Below are 19,341 nucleotides of genomic sequence, written 5' to 3'. Positions count from 1 at the left end.
CTATTCTGACAAGACAAAAATAATGGCTCTTAGATTAAATTCTCGCCGTGTAAAACCATCAATGATGTCGATATCATTCTTCCATAAAGTTTCCATCTCTTGGATCAAAGGCTCAAGAAAAACATCTATATCGATGCCAGAATGCTTTAGTCCTTGTATAAGGACGGATAGCAAGAGATACTTTCTCTTTTGGCACAACCATGTTGGCAGGTTGTACATCGTCAAGATCACTGGCCATGGGCTATTAGTGCTGGTCCTTTCACCAAACAGATTCATTCCATCCGTACTTAGTGCAAATCGAACATTTCTTGGATCTTCCAAATGGTGGATACCGCTCATCGAACTTCTTCCACTAGATAGCATCGGATGGATGTTGAAGCTTTTCATCACCCTTCCTGTGCTTATCTTAATCCTACCACCGCATCAGTATAGATGTCGGTGTTTAAACTCGACAACCTACTGAGGGGGGAGCTCGAGGTTGTATTTTGGTTAGTGGGGCTCGTCGAGATCAGGAACTCGAAGGCAAACGTAGACACACAATTTAGACAAGTTCGGGCCGCTAGATTGTGTAATACCCTATGTCTTGTGTGTTGGTTGGATTGAATTGCTATGGAGGGGTCTCTGCCTCACCTTATATTGCCGGGGGCAAGGTTACATGTCGGTTGGTTACAAGAATACTTGTCGGATATGACTAGAGGAGTTCTACTCATATTATAGCGAGTACTTTCCTAATCCTTGACTAGTTCCTATCTTTCCATATAGACTACGCCATCCTACGCCATGGTCTCCATGTCAGATGCGTCTCAATGTCTAGCCCCATATTTAGGACTGTTCAAATCTTCTGGTAGGCCCATAGATGTATGTATAACAGGCTCCCGAGTACTTTTTAGTCAAATGCAGCAATTCTGAGTACTTTTGCAGACTTAATTGACTAGTTTTGGTGCTTTTCAAGTATTTCATCTTGTTAAATCTTCAAAGGTACCCAAAAACTGCCATGCAGCTAGAATATGCTCAAGCCTCATTTAACTCAGTCTCACATCCTTCAATCTTGAATTTTATAGGGTAGTGCGATGAAATTCGCACTCTATATGGAGTAGCCCCTGAGCCTTAGGTTGAATCGAAGAATTACGTTGAGGGTCAATCTATAATTTGCATCACTTTCCCCTTAAAACTCAAAGAAAAAACTTTTTATCGATGGACACGTGGCACACAGCTCCAGAGCCTTTAGCTGACTAGTTTGGTGGGTATAAGGGTCAACCTTTGATCAACATTACCATCTCTAGAAGGAGATCTTATCTCTTCATTAAATAAAGGTAACCGCCAATTAGGTGTCTGACATTCTGGGGATCTTTTAAATAAAAAATCCCTTTATTTGTGCTGTTGTTATCGTGCCACTGTGATAAATAACAGAGGAAGTTATCCCTTCTATTTTACCTTTGCCAGTTGACTTTCCATTTTCCACACTTTAGCCCTAGAACCGCCACCATTGTTCAATCTTCGAACACTTGTGCCACCATCTCCCCACTAAGCAGCCCCCGAGTGTATGTGACTGAAAATGCTCATGCCATCAAATATGGGAAGGAAGGTTGCTGCGTCCAAAGTGGGCAAGGACGAGATGAAGAAAAGGTTCGACAAGAAGAAAGAGCCGTTGTTGCCAGCGCCCAAGTATGGGAAGACCGATTAGATTGCGCTGCTAAATCCCGTCTGTGCCTGGAAGTGGTCAACTCTACAGGAGGAGGATATCAAGGCACTTGTAACTGCCAATTTACTCCAAGATCAGAACTTCATCAACTGGAGATCTGCTTATAACAACGCTTGCCCATTGGAGACCTACCCCAATGAGATGATAATATTTGCCCACTTCATTGAGCGGGTCTCGCATTGCCAACTTCAGATTTCTTCCAGGGCTTGCTGGATTTCTATAAGTTGGAGTTTGGTTTATCTGAACCCCAATGAGATCTTCCACATTGCTATTTTCATCCACTTCAGCAAAACCTTCTTGGGGATCAGGCCGCATTTTCAATTCTTCTTGAAATTTTTCATGCGAAGCCACAACCCTCGAGGAACACACGCCTTTGGTTGGGGCCGCCAGAATTCAGATGTGGGAGACAGTCGGCAGCCAATATTTGGATTATGAGTTGATACACTCCAATGCTGGGTGGAAGGAAAAATGGTGCTATATTGGCAACCATGATCCGAAACTCCTCAAGCTAACAAGACACCATCCTTGTTGGAACAACATGTGGCTTCATGAGCCAAAGCATGGCGATTACCTGCAATTGCTTGAGTTGATGGGTAGAATCGCCCAGCTGAAACAAGAAGGCCTTATTGGAGTAGGAGTGGCCTTTAGCTTTATGAAGCACCGCATTCAACCTTTGCAGCAGCGATGCCATTATGGCTATAAGTATACTGACCTGAATGATCCATCCAGATTCACTTCCGATGAAATCAGCACGGATGAAGTCATGGCGAAGCTCAAGCGAATGTTCAAGAATGTAGGCAGGATCCCCACTATTGTATTCGTGACCCGCCAAAGCCTTTAAGTACTCATGACTGTAGCCCCCGAGTACTGATTTTGAAATGTACTAGTCAATTGACTTGTCTCATTTTGCAAGAGATGTTGCTTTGTACTTCTCTACTCTGCCTCCTGGATCTGAAGAAGTCTATGAAGCTGCTCCTCGCTTGTTTATGTGGGAAGTCATGATAGGTGATGACCAGGAGGAGATATTTGAGTCCTCCAGCAGCACTAGTTCTGATGCTATAGTTGAAGTTAAGGCTCAACCATCTGCTAAGGCTAGGACTTCCTCTGTAGCAAAGAAACACTCTGCAATAGATGAGCTTGAAGCCGCAATCCCTCCAGTACCGAAAAAATAGACCATTGCTGCGAAACGGGCTGTGAAGAAATCCATCGCTGCGGATAATGTGCCCCCCAAGGTAATTACCTATGAGGAAGGACAAGGTTCTGAGTATCATATACCACCATGTCTAATTTAGGTGATACTGGTGGTTTGTAAGCGATCGAGCTGGCGACGGACGCGGAGAAGGCAGTTGCTTTGGCTGCTCAAGATCGGTCGCTGGTGAACATTGAAGTCATTGAGATCAACGACGATCCGTCATCTTGTGATGCTGCTGATGACTATGTATCTGGTCAAATGGTGGACCCTGCCAGTGCAAAACAACTCAAAGACCAGAGAGAGTACCATAGGCTGGTCAAGTTCACATTGTGGAGGAGTAGACCACGCCCAAGGTACACACCTTGAGCATCAAGCCCTTGCGCTTAACGGGAGAGCCCAAGTTGAAGTTAAAAAGATCATCCAGGTAATTCTGGTTCTCTCATGATTACTTATTGTATCGTGTTGTCTTTGCTTCTCAACTTTGTGAGTTCTTGGTTTTGTAGGAAGTCCTTGGACATGGAATTGTCAGGGTATGGTGAAAAATCAAGTACTAATGGCCTTGGCCTCTTAGCAAAAGATCTTGCCCCAGCACAGCAAACCCCTATGCCTCTAGAACAACCTGAAGAGACAACGACTACACCAAGTGTTGTAGCTAGTGTGGCTACACTGATGCACAAGGTAGTCAAGTCAATGGCAGGTGTAGAAGTGCTAGCCCCCGAGCCATTGCCCAAGGGCCCAGTGACTACTTCTAGCGTCGTGGCCTCTCATGTAGCCCCCGAGCTACTTGTAGGAATTGAAATGGCATCAGCTCTGGAATCCATGGCGACGGAAGCTGTAGCGGCTGGGCCATCAAGTAGTCATGGCTTGGTGCTGCAAGGATAATTCCATGCAGAGTCTGGAGCTGATAATAATATCTGTCTGGAGGACATCCAATTGATCAACGACCCATTACTGAACTCTGAAATGGTGTCACTCATGATGGAGTCGCATCATCGTCTGGGCAATTATATGTAGGTATATCTTCTTACCCTTGTTTTGTTGGAGATAATCAATGGATTGGTGCTCATGAATTGCCACGAGTATTGATTTTTGTGCTTAGGACATCATTGAGCGCTCCCACCGCAAGTCACAGATGCTTGAGGGATACGAAGATACAGTGCTTCCGCACGGAGGCACTAGAGGGGGAGCTTGCCAAAGAGAAAGAGTACTCCTCGAGGTTGCTAATGAAGTTTTTTTGGGATGGCCGTCGAGTACCACCATCGCATTTAGGAGCTCACGTAACAACAGGATTACCTTGTTGGGCGTAAAAGGTCCTTGAGCCAGAAAGTCAACAGCAATCCTATGCTCTTGCAATTTTGTGTCTATTGGTTGATTCTGCTCTATAGTCTTTGACCCTTATTGTACATCCATGTATAGCTTTGAAAAAGGTCAAGAAGGATCTAGAGGCGCAAGTCACGGATTGGAAAAATTCTTATTATCGTGTGACCGACCAGCATGACAAACTTGTTCTTCATGTGGAAAAGATGGAGCATCACCTTGAGAAGGAGAAAAAGATGCACGAGGATGGCGAGGCTGACCTTGTTCATGCCATGGAGACTTTGAAGAACCATAAGGCAGAGGCGGAGAATACTTCCTTTGTTTTGAAACAAATCTGTGAAGCTGCCCAGCCCATAGCGGACATGATAGAGCCTTCAGTTGAAGGTGTGGAGCCGCGTCCTCTTTCAGAAATACTCAAGGACATACCAGATAAATTGTCCAGCTACATCTAGAAGATGGCCAAGTCGATCTTCCAGCAAGTGTTGAGTTTCATGAAGTCATTCTACCCGAAAGCCAATTTGGCACCTGTTGCTGAGGGCATGGCGGGCGATTGCACTGATGAAGCCCTTCAACAGTATATGCAGGAGATGGGCCCAATTGCTGAAGAAGTGGCCAAAAGACTAGACCTTGAGTAGTTCAGCATTGTAATGAAACATTAGTATGAACAATTGTCAATGCTTGTAATATATTGAAGTTCTTTTATGCAATTATTTTCTTGTTTTGCGACTTGTTATTTTTAGTGCCTCTCATAATTAATCCTGATTATTGCTTGTATGATTAATGTGAGTGTCTACGCATACGGCTACTTTTGTGAGCCTCATCAGATGCGCATTGTAGACTACTTAGGACGTGTGTCCTTTTGTGGAGCGCGAGTACTTGAACTATCTGTATAGTAGACTACTGGGCAAGTAATCTCTTTAGGATTTCGACGACTAGATTCTATCTTTACAACTTCCCTGAGTTGTATTGATGTTACGCTCTGGAAAGCCTGGAACTGTAGACTTGTTATTACAAGCGGCGACTAGTCAAATTTGTCTGGTGAATAGTCACTCAAGTAGTTAATTAACTCCTGAGGTACCGATGGCTTCTTTTCTGCAAGCTGCCAAGGGATAGATTTATCCAATGAGTTAACTAACTCATGAAGTTTACTGCAGACTTGCTTTGCAAGCCACGATTCGATAATTTTGTCCAGTGAGTTGAATAACTCATTAAAATTTTGCAGACTTATTATTACAAGCCATATTTGGGTAACTTTTGCCTAGGGAGCTGAATAGCTTGTTGGAGTTGTGCAGACTTGTTATTACAAGCCGCGATTTGGACGATTTTTCCTAGGAAGTTGAATAGCTCATTTAGGATTACTGCGAACTTGCTTTTGCAAGATGCGATAAGGTAGAAATAAGTAGTCGAATTATGACAAGACTATGACTACTTTGTTGAGTTGTAATTATACAACTAGGGCTGATGGTCAATTTACATGAATACGCAAATCTAAATTAGGGATAAAATCGACAGAGTTGCTCGATGTTCCATGAGTTGTCGATGAATTCACCTGATGGGTGTTGTAATCAATATGATCCAGGTCCATTGACCTTGGAGATGATAAAAGGCCCTTCCCATGGTGAGTAGAGTTGTTGCACCCCTTTGCTGTCCTGGATACGGCGAAGGACCATGTCGTCTATGTTGAATGATTATTCTTTGATGTTTCGATCATGGTAGCAGGGAAGGCCTTCAAGGTATCTTGCGGACTGGACGAGTGCCACGTAGCGAGCTTCTTCAAGGCTGTCAATGTCTAAACGCCTTGTTTGTTCTGCTGTGCCTTCATCGTATTGCTCAACTGTTGGAGATTTCCACATGACGTTGGCAGGTAGGATAGCTTCGGATCCGTAGACTGGGAAGTAGGACGATTGCCTTATAGGCTTGCATGAATGGGTATGGAGCCCCTAGAGGACATTGGGTACCTCTTTGAGCCACTTGCCTCCTTTCATGTTTCTGATATCGTGCAGTCTTTTCTTGAGAGCATCAAGCACCATCCCGTTGGTGCGCTTAACCTGGTCGTTGGCCTGTGGATGAGTGACGGAGATGTACAGGATGTCGATCCCGCTGTTCTCACAGTATTCCCAGAACTCATGGTTGTTGAAGTTTGAACCCAGGTCTATGATTATGTGATTGGGGAAGCCGTAGCGATGAACAAGTTCATCGAGAAAGTCGAGTACTCTGTCTGCTTTGGGGCAGGTAACTGGCTTCACCTTTATCCACTTGGTAAACTTGTCAATGGCCACCAGAACTCGGTTGAATCCTCCAGGTATGGTGGACAGTGGGCCAATCATGTCTAGCCCCCAGCACACGAAGGGCCAAGAGGGTGGTATGGTGATCAACTTGTAGGCAGCGACGTGCTGTTGCTTGTTGAAGAATTGGCATCCTTAGCATCGGCGGACTAGTTCCTCAGCGTCTGCGAGAGCTGTAGGCCAATAGAACCCTGATCTGAAAGCTTTACCCACGATTGTGCGTGAGGACGCATGGTTGCCGCAAATGCCTTTGTAGATCTCTTCCAATATGTCCTTGTCATCTTGCCGTGAGTCACACTTCATGAGCATGCTTGACGATGTGCCTCTTCTGTAAAGCTTGTCTCCAACTAGAACATAGGTCTTGTTGTGTTGTGAGGCTTGCTTTGCTTCTATCTTGTTTGAGGGTAACTTGTGATCTTTGATGTAGTCGATGAAGAGGACTCTCAAGTCTACGTCGATCATCATGACCTCCCGATCTGGTGTGGTAGGACCTCGATCAGTGGTTGTTGATGGTGCCGGCTCTGTTATGGATGTCTTGTGTAGCTCATGGACGAAAACCCCTGCTGGAACTTGAGCTCCAGTAGATCCAAGCTTGGATAGGATGTCCACGGCAATGTTGTTGTCATGAACTATATGGTGGAATTCCAAACCAGAGAATTTGTTCTCTAGCTTGCTTACTTCTAGGCAGTACGCATCCATGTTTTCTCCATGGCAGTCCCACTTGTGGTTGACTTGATTGATCACCACTAGTGAGTCACCGTAGACCAACAATCGCTTTATTCCTAGCAAGACTGCCAGGCGGAGCCCGTGCAGAAGCGCCTCATATTCAGCTTCGATGTTGGACACTTCCTAGAAGATTTGCAGGATGTACTTGAGTTTTCACCCTTGGGAGATATCAAGAGTATGCCTGCACTGGCACCCTCGAGCTTGAGTGATCCATTGAAATACATGACCTAGTGTTCTGGATGCGCTGCAAGCGTTGGTAGTTGATTCTCCCGCCACTTTACCATGAAATCGACTAGGGTCTGGACTTGATTGCAGTCCTTGATTTGAATTCCAGGGACAATGCTCCGAGTTCTACCGCCCACTTAGATATTCTTCCTGTTGCATCCCGATTGTGGAGAATTTCTCCCAGGAGGAAGTTGGTGATAATAGAGATCTTGTGCTCTTAGGAGTAATGTCGTAACTTGCGTGAGGTGAGCAGTATCGCGTACAGTAGCTTCTGGACTGGTGGATATCTATTTTTGGAATCTGACAGCACCTCACTTATGAAGTAGACAGGCCTCTCTACTTTTAATACATGGCCTACTTCCGATCTTTCAACCACAATCGCCGTGCTGACAACGTGAGTTGTGGTGATGTAGAGCAGCAAGTCTTCATTGGGGTTTGGTGCCATGAGGACCGGTGGCTTTGATAGGAAGTTTTTTAATTGTTGTAGGGCTTGATCTGCCTCCTCGGTCCATTGAAACTTATCTTGCTGCTTGAGTAGTTTGAAGAAGGGTAGGCCCCGTTCTACAAGCCTTGAGATGAATCTGTTGAGGGCCTCCATGCATCCAGTTAGCTTCTGGATGTCCTTGATGCTAGATAGGGCATGCATGTCAGTGATGGCGGAGATCTTCTTGGGGTTAGCTTTAATGCCTTGGTGACTAATGATGAACCCAAGTAGTTTCCTGGAGGGCCCGCCGAAGACACACTTTGTCGGGTTAAGCTTCCACTGGAACTCTCCCAAACTTGCGAAAGTTTCTTTTAGATCCAGAAATCAGGTCGTCGGGAATTTTGGTCTTTGTGACCACATCGTCCACGTTCGCCTCCTCGTTGCGGTGTAGCTGCTTCTTGAAGCACTCCTAGATTGTCAGTTGATAAGTAGCGCCTGCGTTCTTCAACCCAAAAGATATTGTTGTGTAGTGGAAAGCTCCATATGGGGTGATGAATGCAATCTTGATCTGGTCTTCCTCCTTGAGCTCCTTGAGAGCTATCTGGTGATACCCTGAGTAGCAATTGAGAAAATAGATGAGGGTGCATCCAGCTGTGGATTGATGACTTGATCAATCCAAGGAAGCCCGAAGGGATCCTTTGAACAGTGCTTGTTGAGGTCTGTGTAGTCGACACACATCCTCCACTCATTGTTTTTTATTTCATACCAGGATGAGATTGATGAGCAACTCTGGATGATAGACTTCTTTTATGAAGCCCACTGGGAGTAGTTTGGCCAGCTATTTCTTAATGGCTTCCCTTCTGTCTTGGGTGAATCGTCATAGGTGTTGCCTTTTTGGTGTATCTTTTGGATTCACGTTGAGTCAGTGCTCGATCAACTCCCTAGGCACCCCCAACATGTCCGCTGGTTTTCATGCGAAGATGTCTCGGTTGGCCCGGAGGAAGCTGATGAGCGTACTTTCCTATTTAGGATCTAGCCCTGTGCCAATTAGGGCTATTTTGGAGCTGCCACCAGTCTCAAGGTCAATGGCTTTGATGTCTACTTCACTTGCAGGGTTGACCTTTGTTGCCACCGATTTCTTTTCTGGAACTCGAGCTCTAACGGGGACAACTTCTTGGATGCAGCGAAGACTTGCATCATTGAGTTTGGTACTTGGGTAGTTGCTGCTAGCTTCACAACTTCTGTGTCGCAATCATACGACCTCTTCAAGTGCGAGATGGGCATGAATTAGGCGAGTACTCCCTTGGGTCCTGACATCTTGAGTACTAATTACACGTAGTGCGAGATAGGCATGAATTAGGAGTACTCCCTTGGGTCCTAACATCTTGAGTACTACGTACACGTAGTGCGAGATGGGCATGAATTAGGCCAATACTGGTCTTTCGAGGATGGAGTGGTACGATGTTTCAAAGTCCGCTACCTCAAACTGGATGTATTCTCTCCGGTAGTGTTCTTTGGTCTCAAAGGTAACTAGTAAAACCACATGTCCGAGGGGTACAACCATGTTGCCTGGGACGATCCCATAGAATGGAGAGTTGGTTGGGGCATGCATGTCAGTGACGTCGAGGCCCATCTTCTTCAGCATCTTGGTTAACAGGATGTTGAGACCGCTACCGTCGTCGATGAGTACTTTAGTAAGTCTAGTGCCAGCGACAACCGGGTCCAGGATGAGGGGATACCATCTTGGGGTCTGAGAAACTAGTCAATTGGTCCTTCCTAAAGAAGGTAATTGGCACCTTGGACCATTTGAGGAATGTTGGTGTCGCAGGTTCAATGGATATTATCTCTCGAAGAGTGAGCTTTTGGGACCGCTTAGTAGCAGTACCCGGGGTTCCACCGAAGATGACGATGATGGTGTTGGATGGGTTATGGAACTTGCCATTGTCATCATCTTCTTCATCTTCCTTTGCCTTGTCCTTATCTTTGGTGTAAGATGGCTCTGGAAGGTATTTCATGACTGTTCATAGACTGAAACAATCTATTGTAGAGTGCTTGTGGTATGGGTGCCATGAGCACTGTTTCTTCAGGAGCTCATTGAATGAGGGCATGTCTTGATTCTTGCCGCCACCTTTCTTGGATGACTACGAAATTGGCACGATGGTATTGTCTGGCTTGCGCTTGCGGTTGTGACCTGTTGAGTAGTTAGTTCGGTTGTCATTGTTGGGGAAATCGTTGCGGTTCATGTCGTTGCATTGGCTATTGTTCTAATTGTTATTTTTCTAGCCCTTATTGCGATTGGGCTTCAACCTTTCGATCTCCCTGTCTTCTTCATCTGCCCATGTCTGTACCATGATCTTGAGAGATTTGACATCAGCGGGGTATCTTCTGCCGAAGTCCTGGAACATCCGGTGGTCGTGGAGGTCGTTCTAGAAGCAGTCTATAACCTTGCACTCCGTGACATCCACGATTGTGGCCTTCTTGTTGAAGAAGCAACGTAAGTAGCTCTGCAAGGTCTCGCCTTCTTGTTGGTGAACGCTACCTTAAGGTTCTTTCATGAGTTGATGAAGTTTCTATCCAACGATTCGAGCCATGTGAGTGGCGTCGCCTCCATGCAGATGGGGAAGTAGATGATTTTGGTGTCATCGTTTCCCCCAGCTGCTTGTACTGATAGCGAGTAGCACCAAAGCCATTGGACTGGGTCCTGCTTACCATCATACTTGGTGATACCCAAGGGTATGAACTTTTCGGGTAGAGTTGTCCTCCTCACATGTCTTGAGAAGGCAGGGAACCCATTAGTATCATCTCTTGGGTGTTCGACTTCTTGCTTGCGCTCGTGGCGCCGTCCGTCGATGATGGTACGGGTAGCGTGGCTGTTGTTGATCTTATTGCGGAGGTCTTCTAGTTGGTGTTTAAGCTCTTGGTTAGTCCCAAGGTGGCCATGGCCTCCTGAGGGTTCTGCCCGACTACCTTCAGCTCCAGCTTGGATTGGTCTAGCGCCTTCGAGTTGACCATGTCTAGACGAAGGGCCTCTATGGCTGCTGCCATGTTAACTTCGCTGGGATGGGGAGTGTTGGACTGACTGTATCGGATTTTGCTTATCGAGTTGTTCATACACGAGTTTCACCAGTTCAGCTAACTGTCTGGTGTACTTGTTCTGAGGCATCGTGTGGGTGATGAGATCAATATACGCGATGGTAGCTAGGGGAGTACGATGGTGATGCATTTGAACTGCTTCAAAGGCGTTATCTAGGTTCTGGATTGGTAGGTCCGTTGCAAGGCGGTGGTGGTGCTCTACTCTTGCAGCATTTGTTGCTCGTCGTCGAGTTCTTTGAGCTTCGGTCTCTTCTCCGACAACGTTGGCGGTGAGTTCATCGTGCGAGACGTCATCCGGGTGATGCTCTTGCCGCGGGTTGCTGTCCCATTGCTCTTCTTCTTTGTCCTCTTGTCTAGTAATGACGGCGAAGAGTTCTCGCTCTGGAGAGTGGCTTTCCGAGCTTGAAGTCATGATCTTCATGGTGCCGCCTTCCTCATAGATGGGTGACAGAGGAGCTCCCTCTTTGTACGAGAGAGTGTCGAGGTGGGCGATGAGGCACGCATTGTCATCTTTGGCAAAAGCGGGAGTAGATGAATCTGCCTTGGGAAGTTCATGTGATTACCAAGCCCTGCTGCGAACATGATAAATTAGTCTCCTCATCTGGATCCGAGTAGTAGTCAAGGTCCTTGATCGTATCCGTATCAGATTGTGATCTGCACATGGCAGCCTGGTAAATAGAGGTCGCGTTGTGGAGTCCGAACGGGAATCGACTCAGGTGGTAGTCTGACTTGCACGATGGCTTATGTGCTGACTCGTGAAAGTCAATCTAACTGGCAGAAGAAGTTGAGTTGAACCCAGACTCGTCCCCCTATCCTCTGACAAACTTAGAAATTGAAAATTCACTAAAATTCTCGACGAGATCTTCCAGAGCTTGACGTTGGAGCTTCATGGTTTGCTTCTTTTTCTCTGGGGTCGATGCAATATGGTGGTGGAAATTTTCAGCGCCGTCTGTGATGCAAACCCAGGAGCTGAAGACAAACATCACGCCTGTTTTTAACGCGACAATTGGCCTGATGATGACTTGTGCCATCGAGTTCGCCAGTGGATTCTCGGCGAGGTCCCTTACCTCGCGTGCCAGCTGTCGGTGTTTAAACCCGGCAACCTACTGAGGGGGGTGCCCGAGGTAGTGTTTTGGTTAGTGGGGTTTGTCGAGATCAGGAACTCGAAGATAAACGCAGACGCACAATTTAGAGAGGTTTGGGCCGCTAGATTACGTAATACCCTACGTCTAGTGTGTTAGTTGGATTGAATTGCTTTGGAGGGGGTACCTGCCTCACCTTATATTGCCGAGGGCAGGGTTACAGGTCGGTTGGTTATAAGAATACTAGTTGGATACGACTAGAAGAGTTCTGCTCTTATTACAATGAGTACTTTCCTAATCCTCGACTAGTTCCTATCTTTCCATGTAGAATACGCCAGCCTGCGCTATGGTCTCTATGTCAGATGCGTCTTAGTATCTAGCTCCATATTTAGGACTGCCCAAACCTTCTAGTGGGTCCATAGATGTATGTACGACAACAACATCCTTTGGGTTTGAGAAGAAACACCTAAGGCGATCGGCAAAAAGGAGGTACCACGTGACCAAGGCAAGAATTCTACTGTGCTTCTTAGAAATGCCTAAAGTAGTGTCTTCTTGCTCAACAGTGGCAACACTATTCCTTGCACCCTTCCTCTTGCTTTTATTCCCATAGGTTGGGACTTGCCTGTGGTCATCACAATAACTCAAATTGTTTTTGTACCAACTTGCAGAACATACAGTAAATTTGTCTAAGCCTTTGGAAGTATCCCCGCGGTACAAGATACAATGGCTTGGACATGCATGAATTCTTTCCACACCCATCATGAACGGACTAACAAGCTTCTTTGCTTAATATGCGTTGGCGGGCACTCTATTTGGCTTTGGAAGTAACCAAGATAAGATTTGCAGCAGACCAGCCGTACTTAGCCTTTAGAATCAACAGCTCAAGTATGAAACGAAATACGGTCCAGTGTTTTGGACATCCCTTTGAACGCTTGTACATATTCTCCTCTGCTGATTTCTTCACTGTGTCGAAGTTTGCTAACCCCTTTGCACTACCAACCAATAGTTCTGCTTTTGTCTGATGCAATAACTGGCTTAGGAAGTCATTGTCATCAATTTCATCATCACCACTACTATCATAATCATCAATCTCATCACCACCACCATTATCACCCTCGTCCACACCATCATCACCATCGGAGCCACCACCACCATCATCGCCGCCACCCTCGTCAAAAGAATCATAAGCATCAAACATTCTATCAAACTCGACATCTTCCATGATTTCTTCGAGTGGATCCTGAGAGGGTGCTTTCTCACCATGATACGTGCAGATCATGTAGTCTTCAACGAAACCTCAAACCATCTCATGCGTTCTTATTGTAGTTGTCTCGCTGAATACTCTCATGTTCTTACATGTCTTGCATGGACAAGCCACCATCTTTGTCTTGTTGACCATTGCATTATTCTTCGCAACTTTAATGAATTTGTTAAGTTCTCCATGGAAATAGCCATCCATTCTTCGTGCTTGGTACATCCATGTCCTATCCATCTCTCTGAACAACAAAAAAATTACAGAAAATGAAAATATCATCCATTTCAACTTGTTTTATGCTAATAAAAACACTATATATATAATTACACACATGTACTGTTTCCTAATAAAAATACTCCATCTATTTTTATAAGGCATGATCTTCCAAATAACAATTTGACCATTCATTTATCTTATATTATATTGTTTATGGTTGTAAACTTATAATCATTGCAGAGTATATTTGATTACGAATCCAACAATATAAAGTTTACATTATAAAAATAAAAAAATTAATAGTCAAATTATTAGTCAAAGATTGCAAAGTTTGAATCTTGGTATGCGTGTACGCCTTATAGATAAAAATGGAGGGAGTATCATCCATGTCAACTTGATTAAAACTATCATAAATGTTAAACAAACAAGTACTAAATATATAATTACACATGTAGTATTTTCTAATAAACAAATAAAAACTATCGAAATAATTATTCATCATCCATGTCACAAAATCTTGGAAAAACCAAAAATTATATCATGCATGTGTCAATATAGAAAAAACCAAATCTTCTTCTCTCTTCTATGGATCTAAGAAATTCATCATTCATGAATGAGGCTAAAACATCAAAGTTGAGTCCAAATTATTAGATAATCTTGTTCTCCTACCTAAGTAACCTAACTTCATCCAAAAAATTTGAGTTAAATAGAGCTTCAAATGGCTAATCCACACCTTGGAGATCTAGATCTATCTAGAGGTATATGGAACTCCATTTGAACTTAAAACCTATGCAATAAGCTTCGAAAAGATAAGGAATTAGCATCAACTTACCTCCTATAAGCTCCAACTCCAGGAAACAAGTTGAAAACCTTCGCCCACCTTTTTTGCTTTTTTCGATTTTCGGGCAGCACCTCCCCTTAGCAGTGACTGTACTGTCAGGAGGAGGATGAAGCCCCAGCTGGCTGTTTTGTCGCCCATTTCCACAGAACAATTTGCAGGGGCGGGCCATGGGGGTGACTCGCCCCTATAAATGGGGGCGATTTCCAGGGACGGGCTGGATGCTATAGTAACCGCCCCCGTTTTGTAGGTGCGGGTGGTAATTTCGCCCGTCCTTAGAAAAAAAGGGACGCCCCTACCAATCTTTTTTTAAGTAGTGGTTGGATGTTGGAGAAATTGACACCAGACAGTTTTTTCATTGCTTTTATCTGGAGCGTAAGATATAAATCAACGGTTGAGAAAGAGGGACTTCAAGGAAACAAGCAATGTCAGTCACCATCAAAGTAGACAAACTCTACTGCATCTTCAAAGTATATGGTGTTGAATTCTCGATTGCAGGTCAAACCGACTTCACTACGGGAAACAAGAAATTCGCCGAGTGCCAGGGGCACTCGGCGAAGGGCGAAATACACTCGGCGAGCCGTTTGCCGAGTGTAACACTCGGCAAACGGCACACGGCAAAATCTGTGACGGCAAACAAGGTTTTGCCGAGTGTTTTCTGTCGCGCACTCGGCAAAGACTTTGCCGAGTGGCCAGAAAACACTCGGCATACAATTGTTGAAAAAAATAAAAAAAAACCTGTTTCGGCCGCCGGCCGCCGCCGCCAGCCACCACCGCCAACACCGCCACCGGCTGCCGCCGCCAGCCACCACCGCCAGCACCGCCACCGGCCGCCGCCGCCAGCCACCACCGCCAGCACCGCCACCGGCCGCCGTCGCCAGCCACCACCGCCAGCAGGTCCACATAGTACTTGTTGTCGAAGGTGTTGGGGGTTTGGATGTCGTTGACGGTGGTGTTGGTGGCGCCCTCGACGGGGCAGGTGAGCCGCAGCTGGCCGGCGAACCACTGGTTGAGGGTGGGGTCCTACGTCGGGAACAGCCGCTTCTCGAAGGACCCGCAGTGGGCGATGCCGACGGTGTGCCCGCCGGAGAGCGCCACGAGGTCGGTCACGTCCAGGTTGATCTTGGCCAGGAACGACACCAGCGTCGGCACCTTGGACGTCGGCGGCGGTAGCGCGCCGAGGATGGCGTCCTCCGACGCCAGCACCAGGCCGTCGCGCCAGCCCAGGGGCACCTTGTACGCCGGGCCGCCACCCAGGACCACGGAGTCGCGGGCGGCGAGGGTGACGATGTCGGCGCAGGAGATGACGCGGCCGCAGACCTTCTCGAGGCGGTCGCGGATGTCGTTGACGGCCTTGAACGCCGCCGCCGCCAACATCCACGCCGCCACCACCGCCGCCGCCGGCCACCATCCACGCCCGCCGCCACCATCCACGCCGCCGCCACCATACACGCCCGCCGGATCCGGGGCCCCCGACGCGAGTCCCCGCCGGATCCGGGGCTCCCGACGCGAGTCCCTGCCGGATCCGGCGAGGAGGGGCGGATTCCCCGCCGGATCCGGCTGGATCTGGGGAGAGGGGCGCCCCGGCCACGCGAGGGAGGGAGGAGGGGAGAGGAGGGGGAGGGGCGCCGGTAGGAGAGTGAGAGGAAGAGGGAGGGAGGGCGGCGGCGGCGGCGGCGGCGGGAGAGGAAGGTGGGGGAGGGGGGCGTCGGGAGAGGAAGGTGGGGGAGGGGGGCGTCGGTAGGAGAGGGAGAGGGAGAGGGAGGGAGGGCGGCGGCGGCGGCCGGGGGGGGGGGGGGGGCGCTGGAGGAAGGGGGCCGGGGGGGGGCGCTGGAGGAGTTGGGCCCGAGGCCGGGCGCGGTCTTTTGCGGGGGGAGGCCGGCCGGCCGGGGGATTGGTTTTGAGGGGTGGGGGCTGGTTTGCCGAGTGTCCTACGCGGACACTCGGTAAAGAGTTTCTTTGCCGAGTGTCCACCGTAGGACACTCGGCAAACTTTTTTTGAAAAAAATTTAAAAAATATCTAACAGTTTCAAAAAAATACCAAATTTTCACACGAACCAATATAGGTTCTCTACTGACTATACAAAAAGTTTTGTAGTCAAACCGAACTCGACCGTCACTTCGACTCTAAATTTTAGTGAATCCTTCTCAAAGTTACTATTCTTCTTCTGAGATGCTTCGGTTTGTAATCATCGTAGATGATGAAATGTGCAAAACCTTCTCAATTTTTTTCCACAGCCTCCACGTATTATATCATCACATCATGACAAATCTTAAGATTTTCAGACTTTGATTGTTTTTTTTACAATTTAAAAATACTACTGCCACACGTTCATGGTCGTGTTTCCTGAACAAGATGTTCGAAATTTCTTTTCATTTCATGGGTCAGGTCTCAAATTGGTCCAAATAACATGAATATCATTTTTCTACTCATTTTATTCCATAATTTGAATCACTTGCAGTTCAAATTTGACTTATACCAAAAATTCCCTTGAAATGCAATTAATTAATTAAATATAGCAAATAAATTCAAAAATATACCAAATTTTAACATGGAGTACCACATATTGTATGTGGGGAGTAGAAAAAATTTCATGGTGAAAAGAGAAAAAAAAATTATTTTTTTGCCGAGTGTCAAAAAAAACACTAGGCAAACCCCCCTCTTTGCCGAGTGTTTTTTTTGACACTCGGCAAAGAGGGGGCTTTGCCGAGTGTTTTTTATTTGACACTCGGCAAAGCTCCGATTTGCCGAGTGTTTTTTTTTTTGCCGAGTGTTTTTGGCTTGGCACTCGGCGAAGAGCTTGTTTGCCGAGTGTCCGAAAAAAAACACTCGGCAAAAAGAAAACACTCGGCAAATTTAAGGTTTCCCGTAGTGCTTGTGCTAATTAATCCTTACACAAGTACGTTGCATCATGTACATCCCCATGACACGGTCATATATGTGATATCAGAAGGCAACGAATGATTGCGTCCAGCTAAACAATAGGATCCATCGCAATCAAGAGTTCGTTCCGACATTGGCGACGTCATTGCCCGTGTGACCGTGTGTTCTCAACGGATCTTTTCAACCCTTTCGACCACTTGACTTACACTGCATGGGAGATTATTATTTTAGGTACAATCATCCGCAAGTAGCAGGTCCATGTTTCTCCTAGACACTTGACAATAATCTCCTCCGTCCTTGTTCATCACCTAGACGGCTAGACCCCGTCGCCACGAGGCACGAGCTTGCCAGACCGGAGACCTTGCCAACACCAGCCTAACGATCGCGCGTGCACACGCATAGAATTAGCACGGGAGCAGGTGCGCCCAGGAACACGAAGGCGGCGGGAGAAGCTGCAGCGCGTGCCCACACTCATCTCCGATCTGTATATAAGCAGGGCTCATCATCCTGCATTCGCACTCATCCACTGCAACCTGCATACTCATCAGTTCAAACCTGCTGTCGATCATCTCTTGCTTCACTACACACTACTACTAGAATACAAGACCGGCAGTCGCGGCTCGATCTTTATTCCTTGTTCATAGTGCTCGGAGCCGGCGCTTTGATCTCGGCACATCGACAGCCATGTCGCCGTCGAGGATCGCTTCTTGGCTTGTCCCGGTGATCCTCTCTGTTCTTGTCGCGTGCACCGTCGCTAACGGTGACCACCGGCTCTCAATCAGCTACTACGACAAGTCCTGCCCCAGCGTGCAGAGCATCGTGCAGTCCGTGATGGCGTCCAGGGTCGCCGCCGACCAGGCGATTGCCCCCGCAGTGCTCCGCCTCTTCTTCCACGACTGCTTCGTCAACGTACGTTGTCTCTACTTCTTCACTGATGTTTTCAACTAATCTAATCTCTAGCTAGCTCGTGACTGCATCGCGGCTATGTTACCATATTAATTTGTCGGCCACGAATACATGACAGGGATGCGACGCCTCGGTCCTCCTGGACGACGACGGCAGGCACTTCTTCGAGAGCGAGAAGGCCGCCGAGCCCAACGACTCGCTCCGCGGCTTCGACGTGATCGACGAGATCAAGTCCCACCTCGAGCACTCCTGCCCGGCCACCGTCTCCTGCGCCGACATCCTCGCCCTGGCCTCCCGGGACGCCGTCGCCCTGCTCGGCGGCCCGGCATGGAACGTGCAGCTCGGCCGCAAGGACTCGCGCGCCGCCGACAAGTACGCGGCCATGACGGAGCTCCCCAGCCCGAAGGACAACCTCACCGCCCTCGTCCAGCTGTTCGAGAGGTACGGCCTCGACGCCAAGGACCTGGTCGCTCTCTCCGGCGCCCACAGCGTCGGCACGGCGCGGTGCCTCCACTACAGGGAACGCGTCTACGGCTACGACGGCCAGGGCGGCGCCGACGACATCGACCCCTCGTTCGCGGAGATCCGCCGGCAGACGTGCCAGGCCGGCGGCGACGACGCCATGGCGCCGTTCGACGAGCAGACGCCGATGAGGTTTGACAACGCCTACTACAAGGACCTGATCGCACGGCGCGGCCTTCTCACCTCCGACCAGGAGCTCTACGGCTGCGGTGGCCCGCTGGACCATCTGGTGGAGAGGTACAGCATGGATGGCGAGGCGTTCGCGAAGGACTTCGCCAAGGCCATGGTCAAAATGGGCAAAATTCCACCACCACCGGGGAAGCCGGTGGAGGTGAGACTCACCTGCAGTAAGGTCAACTATTGATGATATATACGGAGGCAAATGCAATCGAATGGATTGGCTTACATGCACAATTCGATTTAAGTCAATAAGAGCTGTAGCAAACCATTGTAGAAAAATGACTTTGTTCCAATTTCTTGTTATTACTTATGATGTTAACTATTATTTCTGTAATGTGTTAATAAGCCAAATTTTAATGGGAATTTCATTTTCATTAAACAACATTTTTATGAAATGGCAAGAAATTACTGATGGTGGATGAAAGAGTTTTTTTTTTACATACGGGGTGCATATTGTTTCCAATACTTTAAACCTGTCGGGTCTCATTTCATCC

The 19,341-nt window shown here is 47.4% G+C and overlaps 1 protein-coding gene across 1 annotated transcript; it reads left to right on the top strand.

Annotated features, from left to right (window-relative positions):
• The first annotated feature begins 17,460 nt into the window (after window positions 1-17,460).
• Window positions 17,461-19,229, top strand: LOC117853504 (peroxidase P7). The gene is made up of 2 exons (XM_034735846.2): window positions 17,461-18,148; window positions 18,264-19,229. The coding sequence occupies exons 1-2, from the start codon at window positions 17,924-17,926 to the stop codon at window positions 19,029-19,031; spliced, it is 993 nt and encodes a 330-aa protein (XP_034591737.1). The 5' UTR covers window positions 17,461-17,923; the 3' UTR covers window positions 19,032-19,229.
• Window positions 19,230-19,341: the final 112 nt, after the last annotated feature.

The sequence above is a fragment of the Setaria viridis genome, chromosome 4 (assembly GCF_005286985.2).
Source record: "Setaria viridis chromosome 4, Setaria_viridis_v4.0, whole genome shotgun sequence".
NCBI classification, from domain to species: domain Eukaryota; kingdom Viridiplantae; phylum Streptophyta; class Magnoliopsida; order Poales; family Poaceae; genus Setaria; species Setaria viridis.
The sequence above is the reverse complement of the archived record's forward strand: the minus strand, read 5'-3'. Positions and strand labels throughout refer to the sequence as shown.